The 26,592-nt window shown below is 43.3% G+C and overlaps 2 protein-coding genes across 5 annotated transcripts in view; both read right to left on the minus strand.

The window, feature by feature from the left end:
* LOC106572026 (DENN domain-containing protein 2C) overlaps positions 1-9,693 on the minus strand; it is a 42,570-nt gene extending 32,877 nt beyond the window's left edge. For 2 of the 3 annotated variants that reach the window (XM_014145730.3, XM_014145727.3), the window contains exon 1: positions 9,199-9,693. The gene's annotated coding sequence lies outside the window, so the exon portion shown is untranslated. Of the gene's footprint in view, positions 1-8,643; positions 8,725-9,198 lie in introns of all 3 variants that reach the window. The other variant, XM_014145729.3, reaches the window with a different exon arrangement.
* A 155-nt stretch (positions 9,694-9,848) lies between these two features.
* Positions 9,849-26,592, minus strand: part of ampd1 (adenosine monophosphate deaminase 1) — a 32,723-nt gene continuing 15,979 nt past the window's right edge. For both annotated transcript variants that reach the window (NM_001141677.1, XM_082961452.1), the window contains 10 exon segments: positions 9,849-10,466; positions 10,724-10,834; positions 11,061-11,234; positions 11,359-11,479; positions 11,670-11,833; positions 12,477-12,603; positions 12,840-13,003; positions 13,089-13,220; positions 13,457-13,651; positions 26,164-26,293. In NM_001141677.1, the coding sequence (NP_001135149.1) occupies positions 10,311-10,466; positions 10,724-10,834; positions 11,061-11,234; positions 11,359-11,479; positions 11,670-11,833; positions 12,477-12,603; positions 12,840-13,003; positions 13,089-13,220; positions 13,457-13,651; positions 26,164-26,293 (1,474 nt within the window). In that variant the 3' untranslated portion in view covers positions 9,849-10,310.

The raw sequence follows: 26,592 nt of genomic DNA on the forward strand, positions 1-26,592 counted from the left end.
AGTGTGTGCGAGCAAGGAGGCCTACAAACCTGACTCAGTTACACCGGCTCTGTCAGGAGGAATGGGCCAAAATTCACCCAACTTATTGTGGGAAGCTTGTGGAAGGCTACCCAAAACGTTTGACCCAAGTTAAACAAATTAAAGGCAATGCTACCAAATACAAATTGAGAGTATGTAAACTTCTGACCCACTGGGAATGTGATGAAATAAATAAAAAGCTGAAATAAATCATTCTCTACTATTATTTCAGACATTTCAGATTCTTAAACTAAAGTGGTGATCCTAACAGACCTAAGACAGGGAATTTTTACTAGGATTAAATGTCAGGAATTGGGAAAAACGTAGTTTCAATGTATTTGGCTAAGGTGTATGTAAACTTCAGATTTCAACTATATGTATGTATGTATGTATGTACGTAAACTCAGCAAAAAAAGACCTGTCCCTTTTTCAGGACTGTGTCTTTCAAAGATAATTCGTAAAAATCCAAATAACTTCACAGATCTTCATTGTAAAGGGTTTAAACTCTGTTCCCCATGCTTGTTCAATGACCCATAAACAATTACTGAACATGCACCTGTGGAACGGTCGCTAAGACACAGATTACAGACGGTAGGCAATTAAGGTCACAGTTATGAAAACTTAGGACACTAAAGAGGCCTTTCTACTGACTCTGAAAAACACCAAAAGAAAGATGCCCAGGGTCCCTGCTCATCTGCTAGAACGTGCCTTAGGCATGCTGCAAGGAGGCATGAGGACTGCAGATGTGGCCAGGGAAATAAATTGCGATGTCCATACTGTGAGACGCCTAAGACAGCGCTACAGGGAGACAGAACGGACAGCTGATCGTCCTCGCAGTGGCAGACCACGTGTAACACCTGCACAGGATGGGTACATCCGAACATCACACCTGCGGGACAGGAACAGGATGGCAACAACAACTGCCCGAATTACACCAGGAACGCACACTCGGCTGAGAGAGGCTGGACTGAGGGCTTGTAGGCTTGTTGTAAGGCAGGTCCTCAACAGACATCACCGGCAACAACGTCAATCTCGCGTCTTGTGACGGCCGGCCGCCCAACAACCTGCCCACTTGACCCTATCCCCTCCTCTATTCTCCAGACCATTTCCGGAGACCTTCTCCCCTACCTCACCTCGCTCATCAACTCATCCTTGACCGCTGGCTACGTCCCTTCCGTCTTCAAGAGAGCGAGAGTTGCACCCCTTCTGAAAAAACCTACACTCGATCCCTCTGATGTCAACAACTACAGACCAGTATCCCTTCTTTCTTTTCTCTCCAAAACTCTTGAACGTGCCGTCCTTGGCCAGCTCTCCTGCTATCTCTCTCAGAATGACCTTCTTGATCCTAATCAGTCAGGTTTCAAGACTGGGCATTCAACTGAGACTGCTCTTCTCTGTGTCACGGAGGCTCTCTGCACTGCTAAAGCTAACTCTCTCTCCTCTGCTCTCATCCTTCTAGACCTATCTGCTGCCTTTGATACTGTGAACCATCAGATCCTCCTCTCCACCCTCTCCGAGTTGGGCATCTCCGGCGCGGCCCACGCTTGGATTGCGTCCTACCTGACAGGTCGCTCCTACCAGGTGGCATGGCGAGAATCTGTCTCCGCACCATGCGCTCTCACCACTGGTGTCCCCCAGGGCTCTGTTCTAGGCCCTCTCCTATTCTCGCTATACACCAAGTCACTTGGCTCTGTCATATCCTCACATGGTCTCTCCTATCATTGCTATGCAGACGACACACAATTAATCTTCTCCTTTCCCCCTTCTGATAACCAGGCGGCGAATCGCATCTCTGCATGTCTGTCAGACATATCAGTGTGGATGACGGATCACCAGCTCAAGCTGAACCTCGGCAAGACGGAGCTGCTCTTCCTCCCGGGGAAGGACTGCCCGTTCCATGATCTCGCCATCACGGTTGACAACTCCCTTGTGTCCTCCTCCCAGAGTGCTAAGAACCTTGGCGTGATCCTGGACAACACCCTGTCGTTCTCCACTAACATCAAGGCGATGACCCGATCCTGTAGGTTCATGCTCTACAACATTCGCAGAGTACGACCCTGCCTCACACAGGAAGCGGCGCAGGTCCTAATCCAGGCACTTGTCATCTCCCATCTGGATTACTGCAACTCGCTGTTGGCTGGGCTCCCTGCCTGTGCCATTAAACCCCTACAACTCATCCAGAACGCCGCAGCCCGTCTGGTGTTCAACCTTCCCAAGTTCTCTCACGTCACCCCGCTCTCTCCACTGGCTTCCAGTTGAAGCTCGCATCCGCTACAAGACCATGGTGATTGCCTACGGAGCTGTGAAGGGAACGGCACCTCCATACCTTCAGGCTCTGATCAGGCCCTACACCTAAACAAGGGCACTGCGTTCATCCACCTCTGGCCTGCTGGCCCCCCTACCTCTGAGGAAGCACAGTTCCCGCTCAGCCCAGTCAAAACTGTTCGCTGCTCTGGCACCCCAATGGTGGAACAAGCTCCCTCACGACGCCAGGACAGCGGAGTCAATCACCACCTTCCGGAGACACCTGAAACCCCACCTCTTTAAGGAATACCTAGGGTAGGATAAAGTAATCCTTCTAACCCCCCCCCCCCCCCCCCCTTAAAAGATTTAGATGCACTATTGTAAAGTGGTTGTTCCACTGGATATCATAAGGTGAATGCACCAATTTGTAAGTCGCTCTGGATAAGAGCGTCTGCTAAATGACTTAAATGTAAATGTCACCTATGGGCACAAACCTGTCACTGGACCAGACAGGACTGGCAAAAAGTGGTCTTCACTGACGAGTCGCGGTTTTGTCTCACCAGGGGTGATGGTCGGATGGGCGGTGTGTCACAGGGTCAATGGACTGAGCTTGTTGTCATTGCAGGCAATCTCAACGCTGTGCGTTACAGGGAAGACATCCTCCTCTCTCATGTGATACCCTTCCTGCAGGCTCATCCTGACATGACTCTCCAGCATGACAATGCCACCTGCCATACTGCTCGTTCTATGCGTGATTTCCTGCAAGACAGGAATGTCAGTGTTCTGCCATGGCCAGCGAAGAGCCCGGATCTCAAGCCCATTGAGCACGTTTGGGACCTGTCGGATCGGAGGGTGAGGGCTTCCCCCCAGAAATGTCCGGAAACTTGCAGGTGCCTTGGTGGAAGAGTGGGGTAACATCTCACAGCAAGAACTGACAAATCTGGTGCAGTCTATGAGGAGGAGATGCACTGCAGTACTTAATGCAGCTGGTGGCCACACCAGATACTGACTGTTACTTTTGATTTGGACCCCCCCTTTGTTCAGGGACACATTCCATTTCTGTTAGTCACATGTCTGTGGAACTTGTTCAGTTTATGTCTTAGTTGTTGAATCTTATGTTCAAACAAATATTTACACATGTTAAGTTTGCTGAAAATAAACGCAGTTGACAGTGAGAGGACGTTTCTTTTTTTGCTGAGTTTATTTATGTATATATATACACTATATATACTATATAAATTATAGAGCGAGAGAGAGATGTATTTGCAACTAATATACACTGCTCAAAAAAATAAAGGGAACACTTAAACAACACAATGTAACTCCACTTCTGTGAAATCAAACTGTCCACTTAGGAAGCAACACTGATTGACAATAAATTTAACATGCTGTTGTGCAAATGGAATAGACAACAGGTGGAAATTATAGGCAATTAGCAAGACACCCCCAATAAAGGAGAGGTTCTGCAGGTGGTGACCACAGACCACTTCTCAGTTCCTATGCTTCCTGGCTGATGTTTTGGCCACTTTTGAATGCTGCCGGTGCTTTCACTCTAGTGGTAGCATGAGACGGAGTCTGTATGTGCCTGTGCCTGTATGACCTCCCTACAACGCCTGGGCATGCTCCTGATGAGGTGGCGGATGGTCTCCTGAGGGATCTCCTCCCAGACCTGGACTAAAGCATCCGCCAACTCCTGGACAGTCTGTGGTGCAACGTGGCGTTGGTGGATGGAGCGAGACATGATGTCCCAGATGTGCTCAATTGGATTCAGGTCTGGGGAACGGGCGGGCCAGTCCATAGCATCAATGCCTTCCTCTTGCAGGAACTGCTGACACACTCCAGCCACATGAGGTCTAGCATTGTCTTGCATTAGGAGGAACCCAGGGCCAACCGCACCAGCATATGGTCTCACAAGGGGTCTGAGGATCTCATCTCGGTACCTAATGGCAGTCAGGCTACCTCTGGCGAGCACATGGAGGGCTGTGCGGCCCCCCAAAGAAATGCCACCCCACACCATGACTGACCCACCGCCAAACCGGTCATGCTGGAGGATGTTGCAGGCAGCACAATGTTCTCCACGGCGTCTCCAGACTCTGTCACGTCTGTCACATGCTCAGTGTGAACCTGCTTTCATCTGTGAAGAGCACAGGACGCCAGTGGCGAATTTGCCAATCTTGGTGTTCTCTGGCAAATGCCAAACGTCCTGCACGGTGTTGGGCTGTAAGCACAACCCCCACCTGTGGACGTCGGGCCCTCATACCACCCTCATGGAGTCTGTTTCTGACCGTTTGAGCAGACACATGCACATTTGTGGCCTGCTGGAGGTCATTTTGCAGGGCTCTGGCAGTGCTCCTCCTGCTCCTCCTTGCACAAAGGCAGAGGTAGCGGTCCTGCTGCTGGGTTGTTGCCCTCCTACGGCCTCCTCCACGTCTCCTGATGTACTGGCCTGTCTCCTGGTAGCGCCTCCATGCTCGGGACACTACGCTGACAGACACAGCAAACCTTCTTGCCACAGCTCGCATTGATGTGCCATCCTGGATGAGCTGCACTACCTGAGCCACTTGTGTGGGTTGTAGACTCCGTCTCATGCTACCACTAGAGTGAAAGCACCGCCAGCATTCAAAAGTGACCAAAACATCAGCCAGGAAGCATAGGAACAGAGAAGTGGTCCATGGTCCCCACCTGCAGAACCACTCCTTTATTGGGGGTGTCTTGCTAATTGCCTATAATTTCCACCTGTTGTCTATTCCATTTGCACAACAGCATGTGAAATTTATTGTCAATCAGTGTTGCTTCCTAAGTGGACAGTTTGATTTCACAGAAGTGTGATTGACTTGGAGTTACATTGTGTTGTTTAAGTGTTCCCTTTATTTTTTGGAGCAGTGTATATATACATAGTGGGAAGAAAAAGTATGTGAACCCTTTGTAATTACCTGGATTTCTGCATAAATTTGACATAAAATTTGATCTGATCTTCATCTAAGTCAGAACAATAGACAAATAAAGTGTGCTTAAACTAATAACACACACATTATTGAAAAATTCAAAGTTTGTGCCATGGAATCGGTACATCGAAAATCTCTTCCCAACTATTTTTTAATTTATAATGGCACAGCTGTCAATTTTTAAGTCCTTAAATGAAACTGGTATACATTTTGTCACAATTTTCTTTAAGCAATTTGGTCTTTAATGCAGGGCCAATAGACAAGTTGCTTACTTTCCCCCCCTTCTACTTGCCTCTTCCATTTTTGCGGTAATGCTGCAATTATTTGGTTGTAATTTTGGGTAGAGCAGACATTTCCATATATCTGTGTTAGCTGCATGTGTGACATAACTCCACCAGTCCTATTTATGATATAATTTACAAAGATAACTTTTTTTTAAATGTTATTGAAAAATAAGTTTTCATTAATCAATTAGTATAATTGAGTTTAACCACAATGTTTGTTGTATTATTTGTTCTGTCTTTCTATGGCTTATTTAAAAAATAACGATATTTTGGAGATTATTTCGTTTTCAAATAACCGAAAGTGAGAGGTTGTAATCTGAATAAAGGGAAAAAGGCCATTCTTGAACATGGGGTGAGACATTCATACTAATTTGCTAGAGAACCTGTTTGGATTTAAGTATAACTTTTGTATGACTGAGACCTTTAGTGAGAGGTCTAATACTTTAATATTTAATAATTTCTGCCCTCCAAATTTATATTCATTATATAAATAGGCCCTTTTAATTTTGTCTGGCTTGCCATTCCAAATAAAATTGAATATTTTTTACTCTTATCATTTAAAAAACAGATCTCTTGGTGTAGGCAAAACCATAAACAAATAGGTAAATTGTGATATGACTAAAGAGTTAATGAGGGTGATTTTTCCACAAACAGAGAGGTATTTTCCTTTCCATGGTAGCAAAACGTATCTATTTTTGCTAACTTCCTATAACAATGTATTAGAGTGAGATCATTTCTTTCTTTCGGTATATGTATACCGAGTACGTCCACATCCCCATCAGACCATTTTATTGGTAAACTACACGGTAATGTAAAAGTTGTATTTTTTTTGTGATCCAACACGTATTATCATAATTTGGCTTTAATCCAGAGGTTAGAAAAAGTATCTAGATCCTCTATGAGGCTGTGGAGTGATTCTAATTTTGGATTTAAAAGAAAACATGAATCATCAGCGTACAATGACACCTTTGTTTTTAAGCCCTGGATTTCTAATCCCTTAATATATTATTGTTGGATCTGATTTCAACAGCCAACATTTCAATGGCAATAATTAATAGATATGCCAATAGTGGACAACCTTGTTTTACTCCTCTTGACAGTTTAAAACTTTCTGAGATGTACTTCTTGCCCAGTTGCTCAGTTTGGTCGAAAGGCCAGCTCTTGGCAGAGTCTAGGGAGTTCATATTTTCTCAATTTCCCAATGATGAAGACCACTGTGCTCTTGGAAACTTTCAACACTCTAGAAATTGTTTTATACCCTTCCCCAGATATATTCCTCATCACAATTCTCTCTCTGTGATCGACAGACAGTTCATTGGACTTCATGGTATAGTTTCTGCTCCAACATGCACTTTCAACTGTATAGACAGGTGTGTTTCTTTCTAAACCATGTCCAAAACAATTGAATTGGCCACAGGTGGAATCCAATCAAGTTGTAGCAACGTCTCAAGGATGATCAAATAAAATTGGATTCACTTGAGCTCAATTTGGAGTGTAATAGCAAAGGGTTGAGAATACTTGTGTAAATGAGATTTCTGTATTTAATTTTCAATACATTTGCAACATTTCTAAAAACATGTATTCACTTTGTCATTATGGGGTTGTGTGTGTTGATGGGTGAGTGATTTTTTTAAATGTTAATCTATTTTGAATTCAGGCTGTAACACAACAAAATGTGGAATAAGTCAAGGGGTATGAATACTTTCTGAAGGCACTGTATCTTTCAACAGCACACTCCTGAGGCAGTGGAAGGCGTACGGGATGTGTTTGGCCAGAGGAAGCTGGAAAGGATGGACAGGCTCCTGTCAAGGTCAGTAGCCAAAAATAAAACCCAGAGGAGAAAATAAGACAACGGCAGGAACAAGGCACAGGAGCTTTGTGCAGCCAGAGTGAAGTCTGCCTGCCTGCCCCCCCCCAGCAGAGTTGGCTATCCCCCTGTCCCATCCTTGACCACAGCTGTCCTATTACAGAACACCATGATAGATTAAAACATTAAATCTAATTTACTCTCATCTCAAAAAGTCTCTTTCAGTAGATCAGGAAAGATGCCAGGACGGGTATTCCAAGTATTTTTATCTTGGACTTCAGAATGCCTAGGCCTAAGCGCCATAAACATTAACTGAAGATTGGAGCACTGATGCATTCCCATGCACAAACAATTAAGATAAATTATGAAGGATTCCAGTAAATCCACATCACAGCCACAGTGATGTCTTATTACTGTAAAATATATTCTATATGGCCGTAAACTCTTAACTAAATTAATTTAGGCCTAGTAGATTACTTGATAGGAACAGACTATTGAAACATTGACATTTTGAGTCCCTCACAGTGAATTACTCCATAATGCATTTAGCTTGAGCTAAAACTACAACTGAACAGTTTGGCATGCAATACTGATATTTATGATCTTGCACAGCCCCCTCATTGTATGCACCATCCAAACTGTATGGAGAGGCCCAAGTCCTTATGTGAAATCTTGCCTAAATATATTAAAACTCCTGTTCCTGCTTCCTTTACAGTACTGTTTACTGGAAGCAAAGCACTTAGACACAATGCACATCACATTGAAAGCATTTAGAGAAAGGAGACATGGTGAAATTCCAGTGATGCTCATGATAATAATGATTCTATGTGCTGCATTCCAGCTAGGACGGTGCAGGGGAATAAATTTGACCAGAGACAGGTCAGTCAGGCTCCACAAATGATGCTTTTGTTTGGTTTGACCTAAATCCAATGTATGTAGTGGAATCTCATAGCCAGGACCCATCCTACACTTTAAACTGTCACTTATTACTCTGACCCACTTGCTTTATTTGTGTGTGTTATGCAGGAAGGCCTAGTCTGTTTCCTGAGACTAAGAAACAAAGGATCAGCAGACTGTCCATAATTACAGTTTGGGAGACTTGCACCCATTTAGAAGCTTTGGTTTCAGTATTGTTTACCAGCTATAATTAGATTAAGTTACTCATATCAACCTCTTGGTTTTTCCCCCATTCAAAAGGAGTCTGGGGGGTTTGAACCATCATGAAGGATGGACATTTTGTCATTCCAGGGTACCTTTAAAACTTGCAGTGGAACTCAAACAACAATGTTACTCCAGTAGAATCCAAACAGGGATCATCAAGACCCAAATAACCGTCATCACTTACCAACATAAATGATACCTAATTGCTCCTTCAAAACAACCATAAACCGCCCTCGTCAAGAATTGCTGCATGACAAAACTTGCCCTAGGTGGGGTACAAAAGGGGTAAGGAGTGATGGGTTGTTTCAGTAAACACTCAATGCAGTTTATATTAGGTCATGTGGAATGTATTTTAATTCTTATAGTGGTGCTGATCTCACCCCTGCCACAATATATCTGTAAATATACTTAGAGATTAACTGTCCTGTTTACATCCAATTAAGATTGGCCTAATCAACCGATGTAATTAATTTGAGTAGTAGGCTAGATTAACTCAACAAATAATGCCATGCACGAGGTTAGAACATTCAATTAAACCAGCAGATTCATGTTAAATTCATTGATTGTGACAAATGTGTAATCAATGCAACACGTTATAACAAGTTACTGATAACTTGTAGATAAATCAGTAAATGGGATGTGAGGCCAGACAGCGTGGGACACCAACCAAAATGTCTAATCTCAGACAGCAAATGATTTGTTTTTAATCCATTGAATCGTAGCGATATGTATTACCCACCTCCGATTAGTTTCTCTCAAGGTCGCTTGCAGCAATCCCAACTTCTTTAATAGCCAAACGTATCGTAAACGGAAAATTAGACCTGTTCCCTGTTTGTAGTGGTTGGTTTTAGACATCAATATTAGCATTAATCTTCGTCCTAGTTGACTCATTACAAGTGTTTCTCGCAGTAGGAAATCACGACGAATTCCAAATCGGGCGTTCCATTGCACTAGTTAGTTGCCACACATTCCCCTTTAGCTGATTAGCCGCTAAAGCTAGCTGTAGCTAGCTATCCCCAACATGTCTTCTTTTAAGAGCAAAAACGTCTATTAACTTCCAACTACCGTTCACCAGTCTTGGACAGTAAGGAATAACATTAAGCAGGCACCGAGATATTAGCTAGTGGTACAACTCGAAGCAAGTGAGAAACTTTTCAGGGGGCTCCATATTAATCCTGTGAGCTAAGAGGCGTCGTCAACTCCTGCTGTCTCATCCAACGAATGGATGTCTTGATTTGTAGGAGAAGGCCAATTGACACAATCACAGGAAGATGTCATTTGCATCCACTCAGAAATAAGCAACAGACAGGGCAAGGGCATACATTTCAGCAAGTCAATTCTGTCGTGGTTTGGTTTGGCAAAAAATATTAATACAGAAATCAAATGATATTTATTTTAACATTTATTTATTTCAAATCATTCTTGCAATTGTGTCCCCCACAATATGACACATCTAGAAAGAATAATTGTTTTCACACAAACAAGTACAAGGCCAGTGAAACCAATCAAATAAAAAGATGGAATACAACAGACACAAACAGGATTATCATTATAGGTCTGTGCTATCTGGTATCCTTGTGATGTCCATACCCCTTTGAAGTTGACATTTGTAAGGGTTATGGTTAAGGGTAGGGAAGTCCCAAAGATCCTGGACAGCACTGACCAATCACTATATGCAAACTGTGTTAAATTGATATTAGTTGCACACAGCCACCAGATGACACTAATACCTATTCTAATAAATAGATTGTGGTTTGCCATGGAGGGAACGCCAGTACACAAGAAGGTTGTCTTAAATAGTCGGTACATTTAGCAGGGGCCATCACCATAAAACATAACATCTCAGATTGTTCACTCAGTCTTCAGACCCTCCTTAATCAGGTTGAGCTCATAGCACAGTGTCTCGTAACGATAGGCCATACGGATCTGGGCGACATTGGTCTTGCGTATGTCATTGCCCTCAGGGCCCTCTTTCAGGTAGTCGGGACCAAGGAAGTGAGTCTTCTCCTGTAGAAAGAAACCAAGGCAACACGTTTTGGTGCTGAAGATGTTATGATGGCAATTAGCGATGGCAGTCTATTACAGTGCTGTCATCCAACTAGTCTATACTATGATTGAACTCATACTTTAATGTAGATTGTAATGTAACAAAATATGTTTTTGTGTAAAATAATAACGGTTCAGGTCTTACAAAGTGTGGCTAAATTCTGGGTCTATGAGGTAGTATATTGTCTATCCTGTTTGTCGTCTCTTGTGTTTTTTACCTCATCAGACAAGCCGCTCTGCAGCACACTGTTCCTGGAGATCTCACACATGTCACAGGTGCTGAGCTTGAACACCTGGGCTGCAATGGCGTACTCCTCCATCAGGGGCTCCTGAGGACACACAGTCAGAGCAGAGTAAGCTTGGCGTCTCAATTACTCTCTATAACTGATTTAGGATCAGCTTAAAAATCAGTCATTACCATTTTGAACTGAATGGAACCTTGGGCCAGTTGATTGGCGCATAATGCACCAACAATAACCAAGAGCGCACCAAAACAGGTAAATATCTTTCTACACAACACACACACTATCAGACGGGCTCCCAGTCTGGCCTCACCCTGGTGTAGTGGAACTGCATGGGGTCATCCGTGGACAGGGAGACGATCAGGCCCTTCTTGAGGAACTCCAGAAGAGGACTCTTGGCATACTCCAGGAACAGACTGTTGTTGCTGAGTGGAGACATGGCAATGGGAATCTGGGCCAGGAAGTAGAGGTACTGCAACACAGGGCTCTGTTGAGTGGGAGGGTTAGATACAAACGTCAACATTAGGACCACAGGAGTTAGTTGTGTAATGTGTTAAGGTTTTGATAGTGTCAAAGAAACAGAGGCCATTTTGTTTGGAGAGGCTACGGACCTTCTTGAGATTGAGGCCGTGAGAGATGTTGTCAGCTGTCATGAAGGAGGCCAGCAGATGGGTGACGGCTCCAGCCTCTCCACAGTGGGGCCTGAACTGGAAGGTGTTCATTCCCCTAGCCCTAGAAAGCAAACAAAAACACAACACAAACAATGATATGAGTGTATCATGTTTGAATTTTACTTTTCATGCAACAATTTCTTGAAGGACGTGTGGATTCCCACTGAGCACAGATGTCAACTCAACGTCTATTCCATTTTGGTTCAACCATTGTGTGCCCAGTGGGTTGTGATTTGACATGCGATACTCACTTGCGGAGCTGGTTGATCATAGTGATGTTGGCATACATGTAGTAGATGTAGTACGTGTAGGAGGGGTTCTTGACAATGTCCCACTCCTCTGGTTTGGGGCTCTTGGTGCAGAACATGTGACCACTGTGCTTGGACTCGTCATCCACACTGTCGAAACCTGTCACCTACAGAGCAGAGGAAGATGGAGAACGAAGAGATTGCCTTCCTATTCAATTTCTTTTCTTCATTTCAATCACTTAAAAAAAAAAAAAGTTTGGTATGATATATGAAGAAAAGATGTCAAAAACATTTTGAGTTAAAATGTCAAACATTTTAACTCAAATTCCTACCTTCTGATAACATTTCCATCAAGGCTGGGGAACAATCATGAATTAGGACATTTGAGTGAACTACCCCTTGAAAGTATTAACTATGCAGAAATCGCTCCGCCATTTCCTGGTTGCTAAAATTTGAATAGTTTGCCTAATTTCAGTTTGTGTGACAAAACAAGCAAGTATAGTGTAGAGAATCATTGTAACATCTAAAACGCTGTGAAATATATTTTCCATAACCATAAATATTGTACTTTCAGGTTGAAGCTGATTTACAAAACCGAAAGTAAAAGACACAAAAAACAAAACTTGAGAAAGGTAAGCGCAGAAATAGTGCACATAGAACATATCTACCACTTCTTAGACTTGCTTTAAATGAGAATGACAGATCTATAACACACATGTGAATTTGGTCAGGTTGCACAAAAAGTTGCATATTGCAGCTTTAAAATGTAAACCTCCTTTATCCCTGGTTCCTTATGCCAGTCTCACTCACATGCTTGAGGAAGATGCTGAGCTCAGGGTTGGCGTGGGGTTCGATGGTGGCCTGGAAAACAGGCAGGAAGATGTTCTCCAGCATCTTTCCAAAGTGGGGCACGAAGTTCCTGCCTCTGAAGATGTCACTGAGGTGGAAGTACAGAGAATGAGCAGTTAGTAGTTTACAAACATGACATGCCATGGTAATAAACATGTTCTTCAGACCTTATTCTAAATGTACAAATTTCATTATTTAGAGAGCCATTTAAAAAAATATTGTTTATTTTTACTTGGAGGGCCAAGTACCCATAAAAGAGTCGAATTTTATACTGAGTTTGCCAAACTTGCCAAAGGGTGCAAAAAGGGTAGAGATACAACTTACTAGATCCTGGGCACTTGAATCATCCACTTGAGTTGAGGGGAGAAGACTCTGTGCTTGTTGAACCAGCTTGAGAGCTTGGTCCACTCATTAGGGTTGCAGCCATAGATGGACAGACGGGGCTCTGCGTATTGGTACCTGGCATCCTCCAGATCAGAGGCCACTTCCTGGGTGCGAAAAATATAGAATCAGCTGGTTGTAATCAAGCGATGTTTACAAAAGGGAACTAACTAAGCCATAGCTGAGTCTAACCATAATGATCCTGGCGAAGTACTCTCCATTGATGTGGTTCTCTGTCTTCATGTACAGGTCACGCAGCTCGCTAGCTCCCACAGGGTTGTACTTAGCATTGAACTTGTCAAAACGCTGAAAGGTTTGTCTGCCCTTAAGACAAGAGCGAGAGAGAAGCACGTAAGACCAAGGAGTGTTCACATTGGAAAAAGTATCAAAATATCAAAGCTGCATAGTTTCACCGTATACAGCTTACTATGTAAGCTTTCTACGACTTCTGCCAAGAGGTCTGGACCTATATGACACAGGAGGTAGGAGCGCACTTGCCCTGTGGTCACAGGACTGCTTTTCCCCCTTTGATCGCTAAACTAGCTAGCAGTATGACTCACAGCGTGCACATCCAGGGAATCGACAGTGAGGTCATAGGGGTGCAGCTTGAGGTTGGCGAACAGCTCCTTCATGGTCACATCTTTGCCCTTTATGTTTTGCACTACACGGTCAGCGTCCACCTGGTAAGACTTCTTGATGAAGCGCAGTAGGTGCTTCTGGTTCATGCAGGCAGCAGCATGGATGTGGGTGTCGACCTACAACGGCACACAGGAGTTGTGAGAAAAGATTGTTATGTGTTACTAAGCATTAACCGTCAGCAACGTCTTTTGGATGTCTTTTTTTGGTGCAGTACAGACCGGCCTTGATTTCAACGTCCAAGGACAGTTATTTTTGGTCCAGACCAGACAAAGCATGAACCAATCATAGCCATCTATGTTTGGTTCAGATTTTGTCCAGTCTGGACTGGCCCTGATTTCAACATCCACACAGGTCCAGTCCTGACAGGCCTATATTTGGCCCAAACATAGATGTCTATAATTAGATGTGCTTGCTGAAGCCAAGCACAACTCTAGATTTCTTACAGTCTTATTATTATTATTTGATTTATTTGGGTCACTCTAGCGCTTAAACGTTTTATGTTGTTAACACAAAACCAACTTCCAAATGTGTACACTGTCCCAATTTAGATTGCTTGAGAAAATATTTTTGACAGCATTTATACTTTTGTACTACAATAATATTTAAATGAGCTCCCAATGCAATTCAATGGCAGAAAGGGGCAATAAACTTCAATGGTAAAAAAAAATCTAGCATTCTACATCTATTTCCTCTTTCAACATTTAAGTTAAACACCAAACCAACGTTGAGATGTTCAGACTCACCCTACTTAGATTGCTTATATACAGATTTGATACTATTTATACTTTTTGAATTATAATGATTTCAAATGTGCAATATTTACATTAGTCAATGTAGACCATGAGAGATAAATATAGTGCCTTCAGAAAGTATTCATACCCCTTGACTTATTCCACATTTTGTTGTGTTACAGCCTGAATTAAAACAATTTAGATTTTTTTTAGACCCATCTACACACAATACCCCATAATGACCATGTTTTTAGAAATGTTAGCACATTTATTGGAAAGGAAATCACATTTACTGAAAGGAAATCACATTTACTTAAGTATTCACACCCCTTTGTATATGACACTCCAATTTTCATTGATCGTCCTTGAGATGTCACTACAACTTGATTGGAGTCCACCTGTGGCCAATTCAATTGTTAGGACATGATTTAGAAAGAAACACACCTGTCTATATAAGGTTCCACAGTTGACAGTACATGTTGGAGCAGAAACTATTCAATGAAGTCCACAGAACTGTCCATAGAGCATATCTGGGGAAGGGTATAAAATAATTTCTAGTGTTGAAAGTTTCCAGGAGCACAGTGGTCTTCATCATTGGGAAATGTAACAAATATGGAACTACCCAGACTCTGCCTAGAGCTGGCCATCTGACCAAACGGAGCAACCAGGCAAGAAGGACATTGGTCAGGGAGTAGGGCTGTGGCGGTCATGAAATTTTGTCAGCTGGTGATTGTCAAGCAAATAACGGGTGCTCTCACAGTAATTGACCGTTAATTAACAAACACATTTTGCATCTCCTAGCTTTCACGCATAGTCTACAAGCCACTAATGCAGACCTTTGGAACATCTACATTTTTAAAAGTATAATAAATCCATGTAATATAGCCTACACCATCACAATAAATACATCATTTATTTTAGACAGGTTCAAAAAAACATGATATGAAGAAAATGTAGTCTATTTCAGAAGAACAGAATAGCATACTCTGAGTTGTCCTTATGTTAGGCCATGATCTGGCAATACCATATGGCTGTGGACTACACTAGTTCATTTAGCAGACAAGATTTTCTTAGAATTCTGTGGCATTTTATAGTATGAAGAATACAATTGAACATAGCTGAATAAACTAAAATGATATTTTCTCCCAAGGATTTGAGGGAGAATTATAACGATTTAAAATGTGCAATATTTACATTAGTCAATGTAGACCATGAGAGAGAAATATAGTGCCTTCAGAAAGTATTCATACCCCTTGACTTATTCCACATTTTGTTGTTATTCCACAACCCTTTGGCACATTCTGTGTTGAGAAGTTAAAGAAACAGGTCCTCCTATTCGCTTAATTTGGAGTTACTTTTGGTCAGGTAGTGTATGTGGACACCTGCTCATCGAACATCTCATTCTAAAATCATGGGTACGAATATGGATTTGGTCCCCTCTTTGCTGCTATAACAGCCTCTACTCTTCTGGGAAGGCTTTCCACTAGATGTTGGAACATTGCTGCGGGTACTTGCTTCCAGTCAGCCACAAGCGCATTAGTGAGGTCAGGCACTGATGTGGGGTGATTAGGCCTGGGTCGCAGTTGGCATTCCAAATAATCCCAAAGGTGTTCGATGGAGTTGAGGTCAGAGCTCTGTGCAGGCCAGTCAAGTTCTTCCACACCGATCTTGACAAACCATTTCTGCATGGACCTCACTTTGTGCATGGGGGCATTGTCATGCTGAAACAGGAAAGGCCTTCCCCAAACTGTTGCCACAAAGTTGCCACATTATTCCATATGTGTTAATTCATAGTTGTACAATGTAGAAAATAGTAAAAATAAAGAAAAACCCTTGAATGAGTAGATGTGTCCAAACTTTTGAATGGTACTGTACATCTGCATGTTATTTCTGGAACAGTATCTTCTAAATCAAAGAGGAATACGCGAAGCAAGAATATGTCAGCTACATGAAGTAGCTAAAAGAAAACATTCAATGTAGCCAAAGATTATAGGGTCCAGTAGGAAACACTTGTCAACCCTTTGGTTCCTACCCTGTCACAATAACGCCTACCTGGCATTTTAATTTGTTGTCATGTCAAACTGTATTCAAAGTGCACACTATTATATTCCAACCATAGAATTTGAATAATTGTTCTATTTCCAGTTCACCCAAGTGTTTTGCTCTAAATCACAAGTCAAATTGCAATTGCAACATTTGGTTAAAAATAATGAAATCCCTTAGAATGTGTGTTGCCACCCTAAGATCATGCATTACCTATAAAGCAAATGTTTTTCTTTTATTATTCAAAAACATAAAATAACGTCATCGTCTTTTTCTTTAAACACCATGAACCATGAAAAACAAAAACAGCCGCAGACCACAATTCCTCATCCACCAAACTTGACAGTTGGCACTATGCATTGGGGCAGGTAGCGTTCTCCTAGCATCCGCCAAACCCAGATTTGTCCATCAGTCTTCCAGATGGTGAAGTGTGATTCATCACTCCAGAGAACGCGTTTCAACTACTCCAGAGTCCAATGGCAGCGAGCTTTACACCACACCAGCCGAGGCTTGGCATTGGGCAAGGTGATCTTAGGCTTGTGTGCGCCTGCTCGGCCATGGAAACCCATTTCATGAAGCTCCCGACAAATAGTTATTGTGCTGACATTGCTCCCAGAGGCAGTTTGGAACTTTGTAGTGAGTGTTGCAACCGAGGACAGACAATTTTTACGTACTACGCACTTCAGCGGTACAACGCACTTCATTCTGTGAGCTTGTGTAGCCTATCACTTCGCGGCTGAGCCGTTGTTGCTCCTAGATGTTTTCACTTCCCAATAACAGCACTTACAGTTGACTGGGGCAGCTCTAGTAGGGCGGAAATTTGACCAACCGACTTGTCGGAAAGGTGGCATCCTATGAATACAGAATGGCGCCGGAGGGGATGGCTACTGTTTTACGGGCTCCTAACCAATTGTGATATTTTGTGTTTTTTCACGTTTGTAACTTATTTTGTATATAATGTTTCTGCCACCACACTAAGACCGCACTCAACGAGCTGTATAAGACCATAAGCAAACAAGAAAATGTTCATCCAGAGGCGGCGCTACTAGTGGCAGGGGACTTTAATGCAGGAAAACTTAAATCCATTTGACCTAATTTCTACCAGCATATAACATGTGCAATCAGAGGGGGAAAACAATTCTAGACCACCTTTACTCCACACACACAGACGCATACAAAGCTCTCCCTCACCCTCCATTTGGCAAATCTGACCATAATTCTGCTAAAATAATTCTGCAGAACTAAAGCAGGAAGTACCAGTGACTCACTCAATACAGAAGTGGTCAGATGACACAGATGTTAAGCTACAGGACTGTTTTGCTAGCACAGACTAGAATATGTTCCGAGATTCATCCAATGGCATTGGAGTATACCACAGTCATCGGCTTCATCAATAAGTGCATCAATGACATCATCCCCACAGTGACCACAGTACATACCCCAACCAGAAACCATGGATTACAGGCAACATACGCACTGAGCTAAAGAGTTGAGCTGCCGCTTTCAAGGAGTGGGACTCTAACCTGGATGCTTATAAGAAATCCCGCTATGCCCTCTGACGAACCCTCAAACAGGCAAAGCGTAAATACAGGACTAAGATTGAATCCTACTACACCGACTCTGATGCTCGTCGGATGTGGCAGGGCTTGCAAACTATTACGGACTACAAAGGGAAGCCCAACCGCGAGCTGCACAGTAAACCTAGCCTGCCAGACGAGCTAAATTACTCCTATGAGCTCGCTTCGAAGCAAGCAACACTGAAGCATGCATGAAAGCACCTGCTGTTCAGGACATCTGCGTGATCATGCTCTCCGTAGCCGATGTGAGTAAGACGTTTAAACAGGTCAACATTCACAAGGCTGCATGGCCAGACGGTTTACCAGGACGTGTACTGGCAAGTGTCTTCACTGACCTTTTCAACCTGTCCCTGACCGAGTCTGTAATACCTACATGTTTCAAGCAGACCACCATAGCTCCTGTGCACAAGAACGCCAAGGTAGCCTGCCTAAATGACTACTGACCGGTAGCACTCACGTCTGTAGCCATGAAGTGCTTTGAAAGGTTGGTCATGGCTCACATCAACATTATCATCCCAGAAATCCTAGACCTACTCCAATTCGCATACCGCCCAACAGATCCACAGATGACGCAATCTCTATTGCACTCCACACAGCCCTTTCCCACCTGGACAAAAGGAACACCTACATGAGAATGCTGTTCATTGACTACAGCTCAGCGTTCAACACCATAGTGCCTTCAAAGCTCATTACTAAGCTAAGGACCCTGGGACTAAACACCTTCCTCTGCAACTGGATCCTGGACTTCCTGACGGGCCACCCCAAGTGCATAGTGTAGACAACAACAGATCTGCCACGCTAATCCTTAACATGGGGGCCCCTAAGGAGTGTGTGCTTAGTCCCCTGCTGTACTCCCTGTTCACCCACTACTGCGTCGCTAAGCACGATTCCAACACCATCATTAAGTTTGCCGATGATCTCTGAGACAGCCTATAGGGAGGAGGACATAGACCTGGAAGTGTGGTGCCAGGACAACAACCTCTCCCTCAACGTGATCAAGACAAAGGAGATGATCGTGGACTACAGGAAAAGAAGGGCAGAACACGCCCCCATCCACATCAACGGGGCTGTAGTGGAGCAAGTTGAGAGCTTCAAGTTCCTTGGTATCCACATCACCAACAAACTATCATCGTCCAAACACACCAAGACAGTCGTCAAGAGGGCATGACAACACCTATTCCCCCTCAGGAGACTGAAAAGATTTGGCATGGGTCCTCAGATCCTCAAAAGGTTCTACAGCCACACCATCGAGAGTATCGTGACCGGTTGCATCACCGCCTGGTACGGCAACTGCTCGGCATCCGAACGCAAGGCGCTACAGAGGGTAGTGTGTATGGACCAGTACATCACTGCGGCCAAGCTTCCTGCCATCCAGGACCTCTATACCAGGCGGTGTCAGAGGAAGGCCCTACAAATTGTCAAAGACTCCAGCCACGCTAGTCATTGACTGTTCTCTCTGCTACCGCATGGCAAGCGGTACCGGAGCGCCAAGTCAAGATCCAAAAGGCTCCTTAACAGCTTCTACCCCCAAGCCATAAGACTGCTGAACAGTTACTCAAATGGCTACCCAGACTATTTGCATTGACCCCCCCCCCCCTTTCTTTTAACACTTGACTAAGCTGTTTTCTTGCACATTGACTTGGTACCGGTACCCCTTGTATATATCCTTGTTTATTTAGTAAATATTTTCTTGGCTCTTATTTTTCTTAATACTGCATTGTTGGTTAAGTGCTTGTAAGTAAGCTTTTAACAGTAAGGTCTAACTTAACAGAGCTTGAGAAACTCCCCAAATCCAGATGTGAAAAGCTGATGCAGACATACCCAAGACGACTCAAAGCTGTAATTGCCGCCAACGGTGCTTCTACAAAGTATTAACTCAGGTGTGTGACATCTGTATTTCAATTTTTATAAATTAGCAAAATTTCATTTTTTTTTAAATTATGTAGTATTATTGTATCCATTATAAGTTCAGGCTGTGACAACAAAATGTGGAATACCTCAAGGGGTATGAATATTTTCTGAAGGCACTGTATTTGCTTTCTAACTATTCAAGCTAGGAAGTCCAAACCAACTTCAAATGAAGCATTTGTGTTTAGTGAGTCCGCCAGATCAGAAGCAGTAGGGATGACCATTGATGTTCTCTTGATAAGTACGTGAATTTGACTATTTTCCTGTCAAAATATCACAAGTACTTTTGGGTGTCAGGGAAAATGTACGGAGTAAAACGTATATTATTTTCTTTAGGAATGTAGTTAAGTAAATGTTGGCAAAAATATAAATAGTAAAGTACATATTCTCCAAAAAACGAATTCAGTAGTACTTTAATGTGCTTTACACCACTGATAAGCTATAAAAACAAAAACAGCTTTAGAACCGACAGACTGCTCCAACTTAGATTGCTTGAGAAAAAATGTATGATATATTTATTTACTTCAGCAACATTTAAATGAGCTCCCAATACATTTTAATGGAAATAACAGGGCCATAGACTTAGATGGGGGACATTTGGCCATGCTACTCCTCTTTCACCATTTAAAATATCAACTCCAAACCAACATTGTCTGACCCTACTTAGATTGCATTTATACAACTTTTTGATACTATTCATACTTTTTGAACAATAACCATTTAAAATGTGTATACATTAACATGGGTTTGAATGAGAACCATAGGAATACAGATGTTGCTATTCAAAATGGTCCTGCTCCTTTGCCAATTTTGTAACGGTTGTCGTCGGGAATGGAGGACCAAAAAGCAGCAGGAACGTGGATGCTCATCTTGTATTTATTTTAAATAAAGAGAACACCAAAATAACAAACAAAGAACGCACGAACAACAAAACAGTCTTGTCAGGCTCACACAGGCAAAACAAGAAACAATCTCCCACAAACACTTAACCAAACACATACCCATATATAGGACTCTCAATCAAAGGCAACTAGAAAACACCTGCCTCCAATTGAGAGTCCAACCCCAATAAACTAGACATAGAAATACAAAAGACTAGAGACCACATAGAAATACAAACATAGAACATAACCCCAAAAACCCGGAACTAACTAAACCAACACCCTACTAAATAAATCACCACCCCGAACCACATAAACAAAATACCCTCTGCCACGTCCTGACCAAACTACAATAACAAATAACCCTTATACTGGTCAGGACGTGACAAATGTAGCTATAAGACCAACTTTAAAACACTCAGGCTATCCTAATTTAAAACCTTTATAAACTAGAATTAAATAAATGTACGTGAAATAACTCACCAACAGTAACTCTTGAACTGTTAAAGCTAGAGACCGACTTGCTCGTGGGGGAGTGCCAATTGGCTGTCACCAGCCATCCCTCCAGAAATATGCCTTCTGCTCCTTGTAGTCCGCAATACCACGCTCAAACTTTTTCCGCTTGTTTGTCTTTGTCTCCTTCGCAAGTTTGTCAATGCTCTACCCAGCACCAAATGTATTGTAGACTTGGCTGAACTGGTACTAACCTCCAACTATTTTCTCTTCAGAGGAGACTTTTTCCTCCAGACAAAAGGGACAGCGATGGGGAGCACGCTCCTAATTATGCTAACCTATATCTAGGAATGTTTAAAACAACAGGTGGTGCTGAATCCAGACCTTAACCCTTTTCTCTCAAATATTCTCCTAATTCTGAGATATTTGGATAACATTTTCGTGATCTATACTGTCACCCAGGAAGAACTTTTGGAATTCCATCCTTACCTAAACTATGAATGAACACCTTCACTTCACCATTAACTATGACCGATCACAAATCAGTTTTCTTGATGTGATGGTTATTAAGGACAAAACCTCCCTCTCTATAGGAAACCTACGGACAGGAATACCCTCCTTAGAGGTGACAGCTTTCATCCACGTCCACTTATTAAAAGTCTCCCAATAAGTCAATTCAGTCTTATCAGAAGAATATGCAGCTCTGATGCTTCTCATCAGAAACTGACCATGGAAAAGGGGATACAAAAGACCATTGGGTAAAACATGCCAATAGTCGTTTTGAAGGTCTAACACAGTTGGAAAGTCTTCAACCAAAAGTCAAAGAAAAAACAGAACATGTACCATCATGCTTTACCCAATATTCAACATTGGGGAAGGCATTTAAGGACATTATCAGGAAGTACTGGTACATTATTGATACTGACCCATAATTGAAACCCATTTTTAAATATCCCCCACATATGGTTTTTAAAAGCCCCTGAAACGTGAGAGATATTGTGGTTAAATCTGATTACCCACCAGAGAAAACGGAAACTTTTTTGGACAAGGTTAGGGAGGGTAATTACAAATGTGGCCAATGTGCTCAATGCAGCTTTAAGTACAAATGCAACTAATTTACCCACCACCGCACAGGTCAAAGATTTAAGATCAAGGGCCTGATTACCTGCATGTCCACCAATGTTATTTACATGTTGAAATGTCATTGTAGTCTGTCTTACACAGGGAAAACCCCAAGAAGCCTTAAGACACGGATCAGTGAGCACCGCAGCAATACATGGACAGGTGAGACAACACATCTGGTTGCTGCTCATTTTGTACAAGCTAAACATCCTATTAGCTCTCTGAGATACATTGGAATAGAAATGGTCAAGATGTCACGCAGGGGAGGGGACATAGAGAGGAAACTTCTTCAAAGGGAATCTTTCTGGATCCACAGGCTCAACACACTGTCTCCTCTTGGCCTTAATGAGGAGTTTGACTTGAAACCATTTTTATAGTTTCAATATAATGTCTAAATAGTTTTTTAATCCTAATTGAATATTGTATGTATATTACTGTAAATATTGATCACATTCCCTGTGTATGATCATATATTGTGATACATTGAATGTTAATATTGTGAAACTATGTTATCAATTACAAAAATGAACCTCCTGTTTCAGGAAGTGTTGTCACTGAGTACTGCCCTTATATTTAGGACCTTCCACCCCCACCAGGGATATGGATGCCTGATGAAGAACTAAGGGTCGAAACATTGTCAATAAATATCACCTGGGAGCATGAGCAGCAGTGTGCGGCATTTTCCTTTCTGTTTTCCGTGAATGAGAATTATGTACATATAGAGGGATGTGCGATGGCCGAGTGGCATAGGCAAGGTGCAATAGATGTCATAAAATACAGTATGTACATATGATATGAGTAATGTAAGATATGCAAACATAATCAAAGTTGCATTGTTTAAAGTGACAAGTGATCCATTTATTAAAGTGGCCAGCAATTGGGTCTCAATGTAGGCAGCAGCCTCTCTGAGTTAGTGATTGATGTTCAGCAGTCTGATGGCTTTGAGATAGGTGTTTTTCAGTCTCTCAGTCCCAGCTTTGATGCACCTGTACTGACCTCGCCTTCTGGATGGTAGCGGTGTGAACAGGCAGTGGCTCGGGTGGTTGATGTCCTTGATGATCTTTTTGGCCTTCCTGTGACATCGGGTGGTGTAGGTGTCCTGGAGGGCAGGTAGTTTGCCCCCGGTGATGCATTGTGCAGACGTCACTACCCTCTGGAGAGCCTTACGTTTGTGGGCGGAGCAGTTGCCGTACCAGGCAGTGATACAGCCTGACAGGATGCTCTCAATTGTGCATCTGAGTGTTTTTGGTGACAAGCCAAATTTCTTCAGCCTCCTGAGGTTGAAGAGGCGCTGCTGCGCCTTCTTCACCACGCTGTCTGTGTGGGTGGACCATTTCAGTTTGTCCGTGATGTGTACGCCAAGGAACTTAAAACTTTCCACCCTCTCCACTACTGTCCCGTCGATGTGGATAGGGGGCTGCTCCCTCTGCTGTTTCCTGAAGTCCACGATCATCTTCTTTGTTTTGTTGACATTGAGTTTGAGGTTATTTTCCTGACACCACACTCCGAGGGCCCTCACCTCCTCCCTGTAGGCCTTCTCATCGTTGTTGGTAATCAAGCCTACCACTGTAGTGTCGCCTGCAAACTTGATTGATTTGGAGGCGTGCATGGCCACGCAGTCATGGGTGAACAGGGAGTACAGGAGAGGGCTGAGAATGCACCCTTGTGGGGCCCCAGTGTTGAGGATCAGCGGGGTGGAGATGTTGTTACGTACCCTCACCACCTGGGGACGGCCCGTCAGGAAGTCCAGGATCCAGTTGCACAGGGCGGGGTTGAGACCCAGGTTCTCGAGCTTAATGACCAGTTTGGAGGGTACTATGGTATTAAATGCTGAGTTGTAGTCGATGAACAGCATTCTTACATAGGTATTCCTCTTGTCCAGATGGGTTAGGGCAGTGTGCAGTGTGATTGCATCATCTGTGGACCTATTGGGGCGGTAAGCAAATTGGAGTAGGTCTAGGGTGTCAGGTAGGGTGGAGGTGATATGGTCCTTGACTAGTCTCTCAAAGCACTTCATGATGACAGAAGTGAGTGCTACGGGGCAATAGTCATTTAGCTCAGTTACCTTAGCATTCTTGGGAACAGGAACAATGGTGGCCCTCTTGAAGCATGTGGGAACAGCAGACTGGGATAAGGATTGATTGAATATGTCCGTAAACACACCAGCCAGCTGGTCTTCGCATGCTCTGAGGACGCGGCTGGGGATGCCGTCTGGGCCTGCAGCCTTGCGAGGGTTAACACGTTTAAATGTTTTACTCACTTTGGCTGCAGTGAAGGAGAGCCCGCAGGTTTTGGTAGCGGGCCGTGTCAGTGGCACTGTATTGTCCTCAAAGCGAGCAAAGAAGTTGTTTAGTTTGTCTGGGAGCAAGACATCGTGGTCCGCGACGGGGCAGGTTTTTCTTTTGTAGTCCGTGATTGACTGTAGACCCTGCCACATACCTCTCGTGTCTGAGCCATTGAATTGCGACTCTACTTTGTCTCTACACTGACGCTTAGCTTGTTTGATTGCCTTGTGGAGGGAATAGCTACACTGTTTGTATTCGGTCATGTTTCCGGTCACCTTGCCCTGATTAAAAGCAGTGGTTCGCGCTTTCAGTTTTGCGCGAATGCTGCCATCAATCCACGGTTTCTGGTAGGGGAATGTTTTAATAGACGCTGTGAGTACAACATCACCGATGCACTTGCTAATAAACTCGCTCACCGAATCAGCGTATTCATCAATGTTGTTGTTCGACGCTATGCAGAACATATCCCAGTCCACGTGATCAAAGCAATATTGAAGCGTGGCATCCGATTGGTCGGACCAGCGTTGAACAGACCTGAGCATGGGTGATACCTGTTTTAGTTTCTGTCTATAGGCTGGGAGAAACAAAATGGAGTCGTGGTCAGGTTTTCCGAAAGGAGGGCGGTGGAGGGCCTTATATGCGTCGCGGAAGTTAGAATAACAATGATCCAGGGTTTTGCCAGCCCGGGTCACGCAATCAATATGCTGATAAAATTTAGGGAGCCTTATTTTCAGATTAGCCTTGTTAAAATCCCCAGCTACAATAAATGCAGCCTCGGGATATGTGGTTTACATAGAGTCAGCACTTAGAATGCACCTGTGGCCAACTTCTGGAAAATAAGTAAATTTGCTTACTGGGTAGTTATTATGAGTTCTCTTTGTGGTGTACTGACTGGGCTGGAACAACGAGACGCATCACCCTTGCAAAAAAATATTGCAGTTTTGAAAGTGCAGTAACTGCAGTCAACTGTGGTATTTTGGATGCAGTACTTGCAGAATACTGCATTCTAACTGCAGTTATATGGCAGTGTACTGCAGTTATACTACACTCTGACAGCAATTTTTGTAAGGGCAGCTGACTCTTTGTGATCAGCAAACATCAAAGTGCATGCCCATGAGTCTCAGATGGTATTTTTGTGTTTCAAATGGTACCAGTCAGCGCACTAGCTCTGGTCCAGGGCGTTATGCTAACCATTGTTTCATGTGCAGCTAGCTAGTACACACTAGCTAAGCTAACTAGTACTGACTAGCTAGGTAGAACACACTAGCTTGCTAGTACCTAGCTTTTAATTATAAATGTAATACCAGCACCCATACTGTTGATGGCGGTAACACACCATCCAATTTGGCACCATCCTGTATAATCTCATATGTCTCACAGCATCAGTGGCGTGAGAAGGTAACTGCTGGAGCCAGAGCCTAAAGTGAACAACAGGGGGGGGGGGGGGGGGGGGGGGGGGGAGAGTCACTGAAACCAACCATGGAAGTATACTGTAGAAAATTTGAAGGGTAACCCTGCCCGGGACTCGACCAGGGTCCAGCGACTGTCAAGCCAACATCTTAAGAGGTCTTAAAAGGCTAATAAGATAGGCTAATGCTAATATGTTTTGTAAGACGGTAGCTATCTACCTTCCTGCAGTTGTAGAAGTCCCTGTGGGGGTTCAGCTTCAGCTCCTTCATCTCCTCCATCTCGTTCAGCATCTCATGCACATTAAACTTGGACATGAGGAACTTCAGACGACGGTGAGTGTACGTCTTACTGCCACCCAGGAGAGACAAAAAGAACAAGCAAACATGTCATGTGGAACTTAGAAAGTTGTAAGACATTTCGTGGTGTAATATGTAGTCCATATGTTGGATTATTTGTTCCAGACCAGCACTAAGGCTGTGTTTACACAGGCAGCCCAATTCTGATCTTTTACCCAATTATTGGAAAAAGAGCTGATCTGATTAGTCAAAAGACCAATTAGTGGGAAACAAATTCAAAGTTGGTCTGCCTGTGTAAACGCAGCCTAACTCACTTGATCCAAATAATCAGTGTTACATTTTGATCAGAAT

This window comes from Salmo salar, chromosome 15 (assembly GCF_965601325.2).
Source record: "Salmo salar chromosome 15, fSalSal1, whole genome shotgun sequence".
In the NCBI taxonomy this organism is placed as follows: Eukaryota; Metazoa; Chordata; class Actinopteri; order Salmoniformes; family Salmonidae; genus Salmo; species Salmo salar.